The 16,639-nt window shown below is 37.8% G+C and overlaps 3 protein-coding genes across 3 annotated transcripts; 2 read left to right on the top strand and 1 right to left on the bottom strand.

Annotated features, from left to right (window-relative positions):
* The first annotated feature begins 1,272 nt into the window (after positions 1 to 1,272).
* Positions 1,273 to 5,152, top strand: LOC137809989 (aluminum-activated malate transporter 12). Its single transcript, XM_068611086.2, has 6 exons — positions 1,273 to 1,805; positions 1,922 to 2,062; positions 2,263 to 2,535; positions 3,119 to 3,240; positions 3,323 to 3,466; positions 4,386 to 5,152. The coding sequence occupies exons 1-6, from the start codon at positions 1,499 to 1,501 to the stop codon at positions 4,998 to 5,000; spliced, it is 1,602 nt and encodes a 533-aa protein (XP_068467187.2). The 5' UTR covers positions 1,273 to 1,498; the 3' UTR covers positions 5,001 to 5,152.
* Positions 5,153 to 6,112: 960 nt separating this feature from the next.
* On the top strand, positions 6,113 to 9,262 carry ABCI7 (non-intrinsic ABC protein 6). The gene is made up of 3 exons (XM_068611088.2): positions 6,113 to 7,781; positions 7,876 to 8,135; positions 8,780 to 9,262. The coding sequence occupies exons 1-3, from the start codon at positions 6,945 to 6,947 to the stop codon at positions 9,087 to 9,089; spliced, it is 1,407 nt and encodes a 468-aa protein (XP_068467189.2). The 5' UTR covers positions 6,113 to 6,944; the 3' UTR covers positions 9,090 to 9,262.
* A 1,163-nt stretch (positions 9,263 to 10,425) lies between these two features.
* Positions 10,426 to 16,095, bottom strand: LOC137809988 (protein phosphatase 2C 29). The gene is made up of 4 exons (XM_068611085.2): positions 13,957 to 16,095; positions 13,310 to 13,423; positions 12,466 to 12,730; positions 10,426 to 11,124 (listed from the first exon to the last, which is right to left on the bottom strand). Exons 1-4 carry the CDS (start codon positions 15,733 to 15,735, stop codon positions 11,000 to 11,002), a joined length of 2,283 nt encoding a protein of 760 aa, XP_068467186.2. The 5' UTR covers positions 15,736 to 16,095; the 3' UTR covers positions 10,426 to 10,999.
* Positions 16,096 to 16,639: the final 544 nt, after the last annotated feature.

Below are 16,639 nucleotides of genomic sequence, written 5' to 3'. Positions count from 1 at the left end.
GTAATTTTACTTTTGATCTCTTTATTTTGACAGTGTACAACTTTGATCTCCACAAAGATAACTTTAGGTCTGACAACATAAGTCAGGTTGGGTTAAAATGAAGCTTAAATCTTGTTTTGCTGAGTTATGTAAGTAGTACGCAAGGATGATCTCATTTTGGATAAATTTTTTTCCACACCAAAGTGAAAGAATAGGATCCAACCCTCTCCCAATATGTTGGAGAAAATTGAAGAATACAGATGGCAATTGGTTTGTGGAGGCAGATGTTGAAATCTCAGCTTCAAACGGATGGAGTCATGGAGAAGTTGGAAATGCACGAGAGAACCGCTTACTAATATAACAAAACAAAAGAAAAAGAAAGAAATCTAGTAACCCCAACTGTTTGAGGACTACATTTAGATTCAAAAAAGCTACCTTAAATATCAAATATATACAACAGTTCACACGGTTCTTCCCATTTATTCATACCATATTATGGCTATTATTGGTTGTATTCCCGTGAAGCACAAGGAGTCAACACCAACTTTCGATGCCACAATCACTCTATCATTTGCACACTGCCATATTGCAGCTGGCAGCAGCACTCTTTAATGCCAATGAAATCAAACTATCAACCTAAAATTATTACCTAATTCAACATCTGTTATGTGCTTATAGTCTTCATCAATCTCTATGTCTGTTCTGATTTCAAGTTTATGAGAAAGAGGAAAGATTAATAGCACCTAATTATGTGATTTGAAATTATTCAATGAAGAATTTCATAGCTGCTTGCTTTGCAAATGAAATGTGATTGGTAACAGCCTCAATGTGTTAGAGCTAGGTCAACCAGAGGTAGACAGTTAAACTGGGATTTGAAAATATAAATATTGTACCAACGCTTAAGTTCTGCATTGTACTTTTATGTACGTAACATGGTCGGTGCAACTTGTCACCTTCACCGTATTCAGCATCAAATTCAAGTATTTCTACATATAATCTTGCATGTTGTGGTGGAGAAAATTGGAAGCATTCTTTGGCCATTTTTAATGGTTTGAATGTTCCCTCATAATTTGACCTCCATAAAAAATACACAGACAATATAATCATCAAGGTAACAGGGAACCAGTCACCACAAAAAATAGTAATAGTGTAATTGGAGTTCTCTTCTCTTTTTCAACTTTTTAAGAGTTGAGAGAGATGTTCAGTTTAAAGCGTTGCCACTTTAATGGAATGCACGTGAAGGTAGAAATGACATTGCCAGCTTCTAGCTTTCACCCTCCTTATAAAGTTCACACTTGCTTCATGGACAAAAATTGGGGTTCTCTTTCATGCATCTAGACTCCCCATTATCCCACAAAATGACAAAAATATCAGTTCCTTTTCCCTTTTATAAAACTATTTCTTGTGTTATGGCTACTGAAATATGAAACACCCTGAGAAGCCTATTAACTTGTTGCATTTCGAGTTGTCAGGGTCTTTACTACAGTGTCGTCTCATTCTATAACTTGCACCTTAAGAAATGGTTCCAAAAGTTTATGCTGGCCAGGAAATGGTGGTTGAGAATGAGAGTTGCATAATGAATGGTAACTGGAAGAAACGTGTGCATGTTTTTGGTGAGAGGGTGAGGAGAATTCCTACTAAGGCTTGTCAAACTACATGGAGGGTGGGGCGTGAAGATCCAAGAAGGTTGATCCATGCATTCAAAGTGGGTTTGTCTCTCACTCTGGTTTCTTTGTTGTATTTGTTGGAGCCATTTTACAAGACGATTGGACAGAGTGCTATTTGGGCTGTCATGACTGTGGTGGTTGTGTTGGAATTCACAGCAGGCAAGTAATTCTCTTAAATATCAAATTTATGTGATCAAAATTAACTACTCTCATTACTTGACACTTTCCTATGTATAATAATGCCCTTGCTGCTTAATATCTTTATATGGTTCCAGGGGCAACTTTGTGCAAAGGTCTCAACAGAGGATTGGGAACACTGTTAGCAGGATTATTGGCATTCATTGTTGGGTATGTTGCAAATGCATGTGGCCGAGTCTCTCAAGCTATCATCATTGGAGCTGCAGTTTTTTCTATAGGTGCACAGATTTGCTTTATAACTTTATGAGAAATCAAGGCTTAAAATTGAGGTTCCTGATCAAAAGGGTTGTCTTTAAATGATTCTACCAATGTTAACATTCTGATTAATTTCACTTCATTCTTGGCTTTTTCAAATTTTTATCACAATAACTAATACATTCAATGTGATGACGACTAAAAGTTAATGCTCTTATTGCAGGAGCTCTAGCTACATATATGAGGTTTATTCCCTATATAAAGAAGAATTATGACTATGGTATAGTTATATTTCTCTTGACTTTCAACCTGATTGCTGTGTCAAGCTACCGGGTTGATAATGTGTTGAAGATTGCACATGAGCGTGTATACACCATTGCCATAGGCTGTGCTGTTTGCCTTCTCATGAGTCTACTGGTATTTCCAAATTGGTCAGGAGAAGACCTCCATAATTCCACTGTTTACAAGCTTGAAGGCCTTGCCAAATCCATAGAAGGTATACAAACTTCTAATACTACTAATTGGACTTTACAAAATAGTCTCATCCCATGTTATATACATCTGTTGGACACATATAACAGTATTTGAATTTGATCATTTTTACAGTATCTGCACTAATTCTAACAACACACATATTCTCTTTCTTAATTTAATATTAGTACTCTATTTATATAAATTATGTACATGGCTGATGAATTTTTGCATGTGTGTTGTGAGTATCTATGTTTGAATGTGTGAAAAAACAGTTAATAACTTGTCATGTAGAGATTCTTGAAATCTTATCATTTCTGACCATGTAATAATTTCTTCTATGAAAGTGAATGTATTTTGTGTGCATTTGTAGTCATACTTCTATTTTACTTTTTATTATCTAAAATTACACAGATTAAAAATAACATATTTGAAGATTAAAATAAATTCTTGTAAATATGGGAACTAAAAGGTGAAGTGTATTCAGCTATATGATCAAATGCAATTTTAGCTTGGTACAAAAGTAGTATAGTATTAGTTAGTGATACTTGTTTTCTTCACTATTTCTTGTTAAATTAACACATTGAAAGGTAATTAAAATGTTGCAGCTTGTGTGAATGAATACTTTTATGGAGAAATAGAAGGTTCTGGAGATATAAAATTGTCTGAGGATCCAATATACAAAGGTTATAAGGCTGTTTTGGATTCAAAATCCATTGATGAGACACTGGTAAGGCAGTGAGTGAGTCATTCAAATACATTCATTTTCTTTGAATGCAGTGAATCACTCAGTTCTGTTTTGAATTGGGCAGGCATTGCATGCAAGTTGGGAGCCAAGGCATTCGAGGTACTGTCATAGATTTCCATGGCAGCAATATGTAAAAGTTGGAGCTGTTCTGCGTCAATTTGGTTATACTGTGGTGGCCTTACATGGCTGTTTGAGAACAGAAATCCAGGTAATGCTTCATAAATTTTACATCTGAAAAAAAGTTTAATTAACACTGTATTATACTCTACTGATATTTGTAATATCTTATTACATTTAATCTTTAGTTATGAAGAAGTACTGATATTTGTAAATATCTTATTACATTTAATCTTTAGTTATTAAGAAATGTACTTTAAGTCTAATTCAATTTTATAAAATTGGCTTATAAGGTGAGGTTTGCATCTATTGGCCTGATAAATTCAACAAACTTTTGTTATGATAGACTATAAATGACTTTGATACCATATCAAGAAATTAACTTTAAATTTAACTTTACCTTAGGTGAGGTTTGCACCCAACTTACGTCTGAGACTATATATTATGAGTGGTCTGTTAGCGGCCCGATAGTGAGTGACCTTATAAAGTCAATAAACTTTCGTTACGATAGCGAGTGACTCTGATACCATATCAAGAAGTAGACTTAGTAGACTTTAAGCTTAATTCAATCTTATAAAACCAACTTTTAGGATAAAATTTACATCCACTTATATACTATGAAATGTCTTTATCTTTATTTGATGTTGTGATCTCCAACATTAGTAAACAAGTTTGAGAATTAATTAGAAAAGAAAATTGAAAGTTATTTTCTTTAATTGATGTCAGTAAGACCTTCTCTCAAAATAAAGAATAGATACCAAACTAAATACACATAGTAATTATTTCATCTTTAAAAATGAGGATTGAAATTGATAAGGATTTAGCATGACATCAGAAGGTTGTAAATAATATGTACATCAGAATATTTCTATTTCTTTATTGATGGATTGAAACTGTTAATAAACACACACACAGAGGTTTATTCTGACTGCTGTAATGTGAAATAGTTAAGCGTAATTAATCCCACTGACACTTATGATTTGTACACTTTCATTTGAAAATGTTTTTAGACACCACGATCTGTGAGAGCCATGTTCAAGGACCCTTGCATTCGGCTTGCAGCAGAGGTATCGAAAGTACTGATAGAACTTTCCAACAGCATAAGGAATCGAAGGCATTGCTCTCCAGAAATACTCTCTGATCATCTGCACGAAGCCCTGCAGGACTTGAACACTGCCATAAAATCTCAACCACGGCTCTTCTTAGGCCCCAAACACAGGCACAACCAAGCCAGCAACATGTTCAAAATAGCTGCAGAACAAGTTGGACATGGAAAGACCTCTCTTTCAAGTGTTAAAACGGACTCTTCAGCATTGCTGGAGTGGAAAAACAAAAGGGTTAGCACTGAACAGACAAAGGAATCAGAACGAAAGTCTCTAAGGCCCCAACTGAGTAAAATTGCAATCACTAGCCTTGAGTTCTCTGAGGCTCTTCCTTTTGCTGCCTTTGCATCTTTGCTTGTGGAAACAGTTGCTAAACTTGATCTTGTCATAGAGGAAGTTGAGGAACTGGGGAGATTAGCATGCTTTAAAGAGTTCATACCTGGTGATGAGTTTGTTGTCACTTGTGATGAACCTCGAATTGACGTCTTTCACAACCATTTACCATCTCATGGAGTCGACTGAGCCCTTACTTCATGCATTATCATCTCTGTTATTTCATCAATCAATCATTATGGATATTAATATAAATAATATATGTTTTAGGCTTTTCATATATATAGGAATGTTTCTCAGGATCACCATATATTTCAGGTTATAAAAATGCTTACACATTACTTGGTTTTCTTTTATCTCTTAAATACATCTTATTTTAACTTTTTTTATTATATAAATACTGATTTTAATATCCATATTTACTTATTTAAAAGCATATGCATACGATAAAAGAATATCAAAAAGTCCTAATTACCTTTTTAATAAATGGAGTTGTAATTTCTCTATGAGGTGACAATTACTTATTATAGGTTTTCCTGTCCTAATTATAGTTTTTCTAATTTTTTTACTTATTTAGAATTTTTTTTGAATATGTATTCTCAGGCTTAACATGCCTCCAACACATCTTCTCTTTCTTAGTATGATCGGATCACCTCCTTCAACCTCATTTGACTTGGTTCATTACCTCATAGCTCCTCAACCTCAGATGTTAGCCAATGAGGCTTAATAGACCTCCAACACATCCCTCTCTCCCCTAGCATGATTAGCCCACCTTTTTCAACCTCATCCGACTCAGTCCATGACCCCACAACCCCTCAACCTTAGATGTAAGCCAATGAGGCTTAAAAAGCTTCCAAGATCAACAAACCTTTCACCATATTAACAAGATCAGTCCCCTCATAACCCCCTAGCCTCAAGCGTAAGCCAATGAGGCTAAAAAGCTCATAACCATTAAACTCAAATATCGGTATCAGATCCGCTTTCACCCTATTATTGTGTTCAACCCATGACTTCAAAGTTCCCCCAGCCTCAGGCATAAGCCAATGAGACTGATAAGTTCGTTGGTATTACTTGATTCCACCTTTCAGCTGACTTTTGATAATGGACCGAACTTGGACTCGACACTTCTTTTACCTGATAGGTCGACATTTTCTTTACTTGTTATAGATATGATTTAAAACTTATAAACTGGAACGAGTGAGATCGACATTTCATTTACAAACAAGACCGAGCGAGGTCGACATTTCCTTCACCTAGTAGGTCGGCATTTCCTTCACGATGTAAATTTAAAAACTCTAATTGGATCGAACAAGGTCGACATCATATCAAGTTAAGACTTGTGGATGGGTTTTCTTCACGTCAAGTTAAGACGTGTACATGGTCTTCATTGCTTTGGATCGAACAAGGTCGGCAGCCCACCCAGTTAAGACCGATGTGAGGTTTTTCTTCATGAAAAGTTTAAACCTTTGCATGGTCTTCTTAATGATTTGGATTGAATAAGGTAGTCACCCCACTTAGTTAAAATTGAGAAGGTTTTTCTTCATGCAATGCATAACCTTTTCCTCAATATTAAAGTTTTTCCTCAATATCAAAACATTACGATATATTAACTAGATTGACCAATTACCTATAATTATTATTTTCAACTAATATATCAACAATGAGCGCCTATGGTTTGATTAATTAAAGGTTGATGTATTCTTTTATCCTTCACAACTTCTCAATTTAATTTTTATTTTATCCTTTGTTTTCTTCTTTATTTATGATTGAAACCTCCCTTATTATTTACTATAAATATTTTTCACGGTTGAAATCAATGGAAGAGTTGATACATTTCATCTTTAATTAAAAATATTTAATAGATATGAATTGTTCATTTTGATTTCGCTTCTGTTCTAGTATTTATTATGAGTCGAGTTGAGTCAAATTTATTATTATTTTTATTTGAGGAGAAATTTCAATTGAACCATGTAATTTAATTTGGAATCCAAATTGATCAAACCAAGTGAAACCTAACTCTATAATTGAATATATATAAATTTTAAATTTTAAATAGGTTGAATGAAGTTAGGTGGAATGAGTAATAGTGGTTTTTGATTCAGTGGAAGCAAAGGATAGTAAGAGGAAGAGAGGATGAACGGTGTAGGATTGTCTCCGGCGGCATGGAGTTCCCTGATTCCTTCTTCTTCATCTTCTTCTTCTTCTTCTTCTTCTTCTCCGTTCTCTTGGGTTTCTCAGAAGAAATTGGTGAAACCCAAAGCCCATAACAAGGGCTTCACCTCAGACCCCTACGTTCTGGAACTGGCCGAAACCCTGGAAGAGAGCATCCCCAGCACAGCCTCCATCCCTATCCCTCTCCACAACCTCCGAAACGCTTCTTCCCAATCCCTCCTCTCCACTCCATGGCCTTCCCGCCGAGAAGAGCCCTTCCGCTTCAACGACCTCTCCTTCATCCGTCAATCCCGCATCCTCCCCCTCTCCCATCCCTCTCCCATCAACATCCTCACTTCCCACCTCCCTCACGGCGTCTACGTCGGCCCCCTCTCCGCCCTCTCCTCCTCCCCCCTCCTCCACACAGTCTCCCAATTCCTCCCTCACACCTTCCCCGACGCCGACCTCTTCTGGTCCATCAACGGAATCGCCGCTCCCGATTTAACCCTCGTCTACGTCCCCGAGGGCTGCCACCTCCAAAACCCCATCCACTTCCAATACACTCCGCCGCAGCCCCCCTCCACCCACTCTTCCGACACCATGTTCCTTTCCAATCCCAGGGTTCTCGTCGTGCTCGAGAAAGGCGCAAGTGCCCATATAACTGAAGACTTTTCTGCCGCGCCGGGGAACGACAACGAGCGCTATTGGAGTAACGCTGCTTTTGAGGCGGTCATCGGAGAAGGTGCGAAGCTTTCTCATTCTTACATCCAGACACAGTCTTTCCGTGCCGCTCACATCAAATGGACCTCCGTTCGCCAGGTCATAACCTTGGATTCGTCAAATCATTGCCTTTTATATTCGTGGACTTTACCAGATCGGGTTGTGAGATTCTGTGTCAAGTGTTTTCTTGCAGGAATCGTCTAGTACTTATCAACTTACAGAGGTGAGTGCGGGAGGAAAACTGGGGAGGCACAATCTTCATATCCAGCAATTGGGTCCTGATACTGTCACCGACTTATCCTCTCTGCACTTGTCTGTGGGTGATCAAACGCAGGACCTGCATAGCACTCTTGTATTGGACCATCCACGGGGCTATTCTCGTCAACTTCACAAATGCATTGTTACTCATTCCCAGGGACAGGCAGTTTTTGACGGAAACGTTAAGGTTAACAGGTATGTATGTATGCACTTGTGCTGCAATATGTGATTCAAATGAGTTCCGTTAAGGTTGTGGTTGATTTCTATTTTCCAAAAGATGTTTTTAGTTTCCAAAATGCTGCTAAACATGACAAATGGTGGAGGCTGTAGGAGAGTGTGGAATTGAAGGAGAGATTTTAACACAGGAAAAAAATGAGATAGAATTTCCCAGTTTTTGTTTTTCGGTTTTAGATGAGAGGTTGATTGCTGAATAATAGTGTGAAATTGTTTTACAAAATGGTTTCCAAAACTAAAAGAAGCTGAGAAGAGAAACAAACAGATGATCCTTGGTGAAAAAGTTGATTTCATTGATTTATAGTGCTAAATTATTAAAGAATATGGTATCATGGCCATTTTTTAGTCTATTCTAGTAAGTGTTTGTTGGGATCATTATCAGACCATTCATAATATGTTGTCTCACGCACGAGTTATCACTCTCGGCGTGAGGGGTGTGTTGGAGATCCTACTAGAGATTAAGATATTTCATTTTATATAAATAGTTATAAATTTTACTTTATAAGCCGGTTTTATGAGTTGAGTTAGACTTAAAGTCCACTTCTTAATATAAACAAAGTAGTTATTTTCAAATAATATATGAACAATGTACTATTGTGGTGTAGGTATGCTCAGCAGACCGATGCAGGTCAGTTAACAAGAAGTCTTCTGCTTGAACCTCGTGCAACCGTGAATGTCAAACCGAATCTCCAAATTGTGGCGGATGATGTCAAGTGCTCTCACGGGGCTGCAATAAGTGATCTGGAAGAAAGTCAGCTCCTGTATTTCCAGGCACGCGGCATCGACCAAAAGACTGCTAGAAGAGTTCTAATTTTTGCTTTTGGAGGAGAGGTGATTGATAAGTTTCCTTGTTCTTCCATTAGAGACAGAGTACGAAGCCAGATTAAAAATTTGTTGGATCCATCTTCTAATTGACCATCATATTAGGCCTTTGCTAAATGTAAACACATCTTAAGTTGTCCGATGAAATGACAAATTGAAATCAAAATTAAATTCTTTTCATCAGAATTCATTTCTTCGAGAACATTGAACTGTAATCTTGTACTGGATGTAGCTGATGAGTGAAATAATTGGTGCTTGATGCTTCACCGTGTAGGACTGATATGTGGATGTGCTCTTTTACTGAATAATGCATTTGTTTGTAGGAATTACAATCCTTATGGTATTTACTAGGAGAACTAAAATAAACTTCTCTAATTAGCCCAAATTTATTGAGAACCATGAAATTATTAGTGAAATCATGAAATATTAGCGTGTTCAGAATACTGTAATGCTGTTACTGCATTCAGCTATGGCCCCGTTTTTTTGCCTTTAGGTCACATGGAATGGAATGTTGGTGATATATACTTTTGACACATTTTTGTTTTGTTTCTCAGCACATTATATTATATGGATTAAAATTCCAACGAGTCTCCTTAGTTTGAACATTAGAGCACCAAATGAGTGAGATCTGGTATTTAATAGGATTCATGTAAAATTCACTCACTAGGTGTGTGAAAAGAAGAATGTTAATGGATTATGTTGCTGACGTTTCTCCTTTACTCAAATCCTAAGGTGCAAATAGACTCACGTATTCACGGTTTGTTGTGATGGCCTCTGGGTTGGAAAATTTTGGTGCTTTCAGCTGCCTTATTTTATATATCTCAAACACAATTTTCCCGCTTCAAACAACAAAATAAAAAGAATCAGTTCTGCAAAGCCAGTTTGGTTCTAACAACAACTCTGATCCAAAAATTACATGAAGTTCATAACGTTAGCGAAATCTAACAATTTCGCTTGATGTTAAGTTTGTAGTTATTATCACATCCATGATGACAGTTATATAATACACAGAATTTTCTTTTCAGAACTAACTGTTGCAAGCTTATATGCAATTCCCATAAATGAAGCCATATATAACTGGGTCAAAATGAGGGTCTTGCATGTAAAGGTTTACACACCCCAAAAATGTGTGTTCTCATTGTTTGTGATTTATTTGGTAGAGGTGGATTAGGGACATAATTTATTTAGTTTGGTTGATTGAATAAAAATATGAAGTAAATAATTTTGAAAAGTAGTGAAACTCAATGTTTTATTTCTATTTCTCTTTGCATCTCTTCAATTTCTATCAAATCAATCAAATTATACAACTTTTTGGAATGCCTTATTTTTACTTTTCATATGATTTTACTAAACATTCAATTTATTTCTTTCTTCTCTATTGTTTCGGGCAGGGAATGTTTCATTGTACAACTTAAATGGCATGATTAGATTGAGCATGTAATTCAGAATCATGTTAATCCGAAATGGTAGAAATCCACCTTCAATTACATATTTTCTTCTCTGACTAGTGACTGCTCTAAGCTCAGTCAGTACATTTGTATCCCCACCAATATACACCCACATCTCTTGGCTGGAACCAGAGAAAGAAAAGGAGCAAAAAAAAAAGAAAAGAAAAGAATGGAAAGGGCCTCCGCTACTAAAAATTTCTATCATTTTTCATCTCTATAAAGCTGGACAATAGATGGGAAAAGAAATAGACTGCGATGATGACGGAACAAAAAAAAGAACAGTTTAAAAAGGCTTTACATGGTTCTTTCTCCTTAAGAGACTTCCCAAGCCCATTCCTAAGCTCATTTTAATTGCATTTCGCATCTCCCAATTCTGAATGGAGCTATACCGGTGGCTTCTTGCCATTAACATGTACGGTTCTTCTATTCACAACTAATGTTGCAGACCAGAATGAACATCCAAAAATGAGTTTGACTTTGAAATTTAGACACGGGCTTAGAGGCACCCTCAATTACGATCACATGTATATAGCCAACTGGGAGTTGAGCAAAGTCTCACGGATACTTCCCTGACGATTTCCAGATTCTTCCTTCAAGTGATATCACCATAACAGTCACATCATCATGATACTTCCTCCGATCTCCTTGAGGGATATCCAGCAACTCATGCAAATCCATTCCTGCAACAATTGAATAAAAATCACCACTCTAAATCTCTAAATAGTAGTTGACAAGTCCAGTCATTTGAGCAAAAAGTTAATTCCAATATTGCATTAATAATTTTCTTTTTCCATCTTATTTTCTCGTCTTAGCTAACTTTACTTAACCCCCACCTCAGGCTGGGGTTGTAAAATACAAACTGACCCACTGGCATCAAACCTTTTCTCTACAAGAACCAACCAATCCTATGCACATAGACAAGACAACCCTCCAGGATATGTCCTTAAGAGGGATAATATAGATATAAAATAAAAATGTGAATATGTAAAGTCAGATAATTCTAAAGAATAAAAAATTGTAAAGTAGCTACACAGAGCTCACAAACAAGTAAAGCAGTGTTCCAGAAAACCAAGATGTTAAGCATATTGTTGTAGCATCACCCTATGAATAACACAATACTAATAAGGCAACACATTTTTTAAACAACTTTTTAAAAAAGAAAAAGGGCTCAAAAATAGGGTGCGGAACAGCAGTTAAAGACAAAAGAAAACCATATGCATTAAATCACATGCTCGAGATATAAGGGGGATACAGTTTATTCAAGTTTTCAAAATATATACACTGCAACTTTTGTGTCGACAACTTCAAATATCCATTACTTTGTTTTTCAAGCAAAATCCAGTGAAAATAAATATATCCTCAATGTCAAAAGGAAGAGTCACATCACAGATGTAATGACTGGTTTTGGCCAGAAATATAGCATATGAATAGATCACCAAGTCAACCAATAAAAAAGTTTGACTAAATTGCTATTTTAGTCCGCTATTAATTCTTGATATGTAATTTTGGTCCTCTTAATCTTCTTCCAATTTTAGTCCCCTACATTTAAAAAAAAATCAAAATTTTGATCCAATTTTCACTTTTGCAAACGTTAATTATTTTATAATTTAATTTTAATCAATTCAATTATTTCTTTAAAGTACCTTAAATAAATGTTTGATCTAAAGATTCAATTAGACCAAAATCAAAGAAAAAAAACACGTATGCAAAATTGAGAAATAAACCAAAAATGCAAATATTGACTAAAATCACGGGAGAAAAAAGGGAACCAACCAAAATCACATATGACAAATTAAAAAAGGACCAATTATTAGACTTTAGCCAAGAAGTTTTAATGTTCGACTATCTTTTAGCAAACATTGAGAGAAGACAAATGCTTTTACTAATTATATAAATGAAGTATCAATTCAAATTTATAAATGAATTGTCATTTCCACCATTTCTGTCGTAAAACAAATTGAACATGTTCAAATGACCATATGCAAAGATATAAGAAAGATTCATGAAGAAGATCTTCTTACCAGCCTTTTTGGCAGCACGTAGGAGCAGCTCCTCTATTAAATGCTGGGCTGGATCTCCATCCGGAAACTTTTCCATGAAGCTCTGGACCTGAGAAACCACTTCTTCATTGCTTAGGTATTGATACAAACCATCAGATGAGAGGATCAAGAACTGATCTCTAGGGCATAATCTATGGTGACGTAATGAAGGGCAGCAGGATATGTATGGAGCAGTGCCAATATATTCATTACGAAACATTTCTAGCACCACATCATTCCACTTTGGCTGCAGAAACATGGAAATTATCCAGTCAGCATACACTTTCTTATAATATTTAAGTCTAAGAATTGCTTCCTTGAACAAGAGGGATGATAAACAAGCAGGATTCCGTTTTGTGTGAATGAGAATGGGCAAGTGCAGCAGTGCCATAGGCACTAAAAAAAGTCAGGTAGCACGAAATGAAATGTCTCTCCATAGCAAGAGAAGGAAGTTTGGCTTACTCTAAAACCAAGTCTTAAAAAGCAAGGATGACCCAACCACACATCTAAACACCAATCACAAAAACCATATACACATAAAAGCTATGCACTAGTTCTCCAAGTCCAAAATTAAAATAAAATGTAAAAATTTGCTGCAGGTTATTCAAAATAATTTAAACTTCAAGTAAGCTTTTCTTGTTGACATTAAGTTCTAACCTATTCTATGCAAAGAATTTTTTTTACAGAGACCAAATTCGTCGTAAATAGATTATACAGTGCCTAAAAATAACAATCAGTGCTCCTGTCACATAATAGTGGATATCAAAGTCACTATTCTTCTCATATCTGACAGTAGAAAGTATTTAAATATTAAAAGGCACAATACCTGTTTCAAAAATCCAGCACCAAAAGCTCTAGTAACCTTAAGACGGCCTTTCACTCTATCATTTACAATACAATGGCTATCATCAGGATGCTCATTCTTAATTCTAACAATTTCCTGCAAAACATTAAGCTTCAATTTTCAAGACAAGGAATACGAATTGATCAGAACATCATGACTGAAGGAAAAGGAAAAAAACTAATAGAGGCAGAACTTCTATAATTAAGGACACCACATATAAGCACAAAGCAAACATCTAAATCCAATACAACATCCAATGAAAGCTACAAAGTCAAAAACAACATGCCGCTTGATAAAAAAAAAAACAGAATGCTGAATTTAGATCAAATCTTCAAAAGACAATCTCATCCCTGATCTTTGGGATATGCTAAGACAAGTAGACACAAAACAAGCAAGCACACATCACAGCACATGAGGAGTAGTAAAACTAAGGGAAAATGCAGCATCATTAGCAATATATGAATAGAAGTATGATATTCAAGAAAGCTACCAAAGGAAATACATAATTGAAGGACACTGTAGAAAATATATTATCAGAGGAAGGATGAATATAGAAAAAACAAGACAAAAAGTATTGCAATGTGACAGTCTGAACGGAAACAGGGAGTGTGGTCCAATTACAAACTTGCCTCTTCAATGCTGGTGCTGTGATCAGTGGACAGCTGCAATGCAACCAACCTCCTTTCCCGGGCAGGACCCTCATTCCCTAACACGACACCACCTTCGTCTGGAGCCGACGACTCCTCCACTATGCACTCCCCGCTTGACCCAATGCCTCCACCACTCCCCGTTTCCTTACTAGTAGCATCAACCTCCTCACACTCATAATGTGCCACAATGGCGCGGCTATCCCCCACGTTCATGACATAAACATCATCATCCCTCATCAACACAGCCAACAGACACGACCCCATCAGAGCGAGCTCCGGGTTGGTATCAATCAGCTTATCCGTCATATCCAAATAAGCAAGCTCAGTCATCTCGAGCGCCCTAGACAACGCCCTCAAAACCAACTCATGATCCACAGGCCCCACTTTCCGCTTCCTCCCACCGTGACCCTTCTCCTCCTCCTCCTCCTCCTCCTCCTCCTCCTCCTCTGCCGTCGTTGGATTTTCCACCTTCTCCTTCTCCTTCTCCACCACCCCCACGCCCAAGCTCCACGGCAACAACCTCCTCCCATGACCCTCCTTATGCCTCGACAACCCATGCTTCAACTTAGACAAAATCAACCACCGTCTACTACCTCCCGAATCCTCCTTGCTAGCACTGAGCGCATCATCAACCGAAAACGCAAACCTATCAGACCCGGAAAGATCGAGCCCGTTCTCCGCATCATCCTCCTCAGCCAGAAACTCCCACAGCCTTCTCCTCCTGCTCTCAGTCCCCTCCGCTTGAAACGTCACTCTCTTAACCGATCCTCGGAGAGAATTAGAGTCTTCCTCCACCTCCACCTCGTCCCGGGGTTCAGCTTCATTATCCTCCACCTCAGGTGCAGGGTTAGTTCCCTGCACCTGCGACTGCGGTTCTTCAAGTTCCCAAAACAAACCCTGGAGCTCTTTGTGGAGGGCACGGTAAAGATTACCCATGAGAAACTCTGGCGCATCAGGGCCATTGAAACCGTCGTATATCCCTACGAACAACCAACCCTGTTCTTCCGATACAACCACATGCACACGATCCTCCCCCGCTTTTCCCAGCGCCCACTGCACATTGCTCTCGTTCTCCGTCTCGCTCGTCGCCTCCGTCTTCCCCTTCCGCCCCACCGGCACAACCCAAGGCCGCTTCTTCTCCGAGAGACTCCGCTGGAAGGCCTTTCTCAACCCGGCAATGCTCTTCTTCCGCTTCTTCTTCACGTACACTCCACCCCCGAGCGGAGCAGAGAAAGGCACTCCCGCTGAGCCCGAAACGGCGTCGTCGAGGGGTCCCGAGAGCGCGCCGCTCTCAATTGGCCCCGAGAGAAAGAACGCCCTCCGCTCTCTCTCCGAGGCAAGAGTCTCTCCTCCTCTCGGCGCCGGCTGGAGAGGGAGAGCGCTGAAGGACGCTGTTCCTCTGAAGCCATTGACGGTGGTGTCGTCGTCCTCAGACTGCAGCACCGTTTTGGGCACGGAGCTGTTGGCGCTGACGGAGGCGCCGGAAATGGCCTTGAATGCGGTTTCGGGGAAATCGGAGCGATGAGAGGGCGAGAAGCGGAGAGAGTTGGAGGGGGAGAGGATGCGATCGGAATGAGAAGGCGAGAGAAAGCGAGCTGAGGATCTCACGTAGCAGAAAGAGTGGCCTAGGGTTTCGTCCAATGGCTCTGTCTCCGCAAAAACCAACTGACTCTGGTTATGGTTATGGCCATGGCCATGGTTGTGATTTGAAGAAGCTTTGAAACAAGAAAAGAGATTGCACAGTCCATTGCTTCCCATCACATTTGAGTTCCCTCCACCAAACCCCACCCAACTTCACCTTCTCTCTCCACAATCAAATAAAATTCAAAAGGAACAAACAAAGAAAAAAGAAGAACAAAGTAAGAAGCAGCAACTCTAAACAAAACTCACACACTCTCCCTCACTCACTCACTTCCTCACTCAAACACCAAAATAATACACACACTTAAATCTCTTAAATAATATTATATCCCTTTTTGCGGGTTTTTTTTTTTTTCAAATCAAAACATTTGTTGTCTTCTGTGCACTTTGTTGCCACTGTCCGAGTTTGACGGTTATGTGAGCTGGCATCTCCTCAATTACTCTTCTTCCAGTTTTCCTAATATTCAAACACGCTTCTTCCACACCTCATCCCTCATTAATACTTTTATACCACATTTATTACTATTTCTGTTATTAATCACACTTCCATTAAACTTAATTCAAAACATTAATTGCACTTTTAATTATTTATCATGCATTTAAACTTTTACCATGCCACGCCATTCAAACACTTCCTTCACTTTTAAGGAACTTCATTTTCAAACTCTGGATATGGAATATATAATTAAATATATGAATGCATTCTATAATTTTTTTCTAAATCTTAATTTTTACTTCCTTCTTTGATCAGTGTAATTCTTCAATTTTTCACCCTGCAATTATTAATATTTTGCATGATAAATGTTTTATTCAGTGGAGATACGCGGTTTAAGAAGAAGGCAGTGTGAAACTTTATTTTAAAACCAGTATTTGTCCTTTGACATTTTTTAGAAGTGTCAGAGCAGAATAAAGTGTGCAATATTGTATAAAGAAAAAGAAGAAAAACAAAAGGCATATATATAAAGCTTGGTATAATAGGAGTAGTAAATGTCCATGATCTTTGTTGACTTTTTTAAATTAG

This window comes from Phaseolus vulgaris, chromosome 2, assembly GCF_051622355.1.
Source record: "Phaseolus vulgaris cultivar YP4 chromosome 2, ASM5162235v1, whole genome shotgun sequence".
Classification (NCBI taxonomy): domain Eukaryota; kingdom Viridiplantae; phylum Streptophyta; class Magnoliopsida; order Fabales; family Fabaceae; genus Phaseolus; species Phaseolus vulgaris.
Note: the sequence above shows the minus strand (reverse complement) of the source record. Positions and strands in the feature narration are given on the sequence as shown.

Coding starts and splice junctions, on each gene's coding strand:
- LOC137809989 (XM_068611086.2), top strand. CDS start 1,499: ATGGTTCCAAAAGTTTATGCTGGCCAGGAAATGGTGGTTGAGAATGAG. Junction 1,806..1,921: donor TGTGTTGGAATTCACAGCAG/GCAAGTAATTCT, acceptor ATATGGTTCCAG/GGGCAACTTTGTGCAAAGGT. Junction 3,241..3,322: donor AATCCATTGATGAGACACTG/GTAAGGCAGTGA, acceptor TGAATTGGGCAG/GCATTGCATGCAAGTTGGGA.
- ABCI7 (XM_068611088.2), top strand. CDS start 6,945: ATGAACGGTGTAGGATTGTCTCCGGCGGCATGGAGTTCCCTGATTCCT. Junction 7,782..7,875: donor AATGGACCTCCGTTCGCCAG/GTCATAACCTTG, acceptor GTTTTCTTGCAG/GAATCGTCTAGTACTTATCA. Junction 8,136..8,779: donor GGAAACGTTAAGGTTAACAG/GTATGTATGTAT, acceptor ATTGTGGTGTAG/GTATGCTCAGCAGACCGATG.
- LOC137809988 (XM_068611085.2), bottom strand. CDS start 15,735: ATGGGAAGCAATGGACTGTGCAATCTCTTTTCTTGTTTCAAAGCTTCT. Junction 13,424..13,956: donor ACAGCACCAGCATTGAAGAG/GCAAGTTTGTAA, acceptor AATGTTTTGCAG/GAAATTGTTAGAATTAAGAA. Junction 12,731..13,309: donor GTGCTGGATTTTTGAAACAG/GTATTGTGCCTT, acceptor ATGTTTCTGCAG/CCAAAGTGGAATGATGTGGT.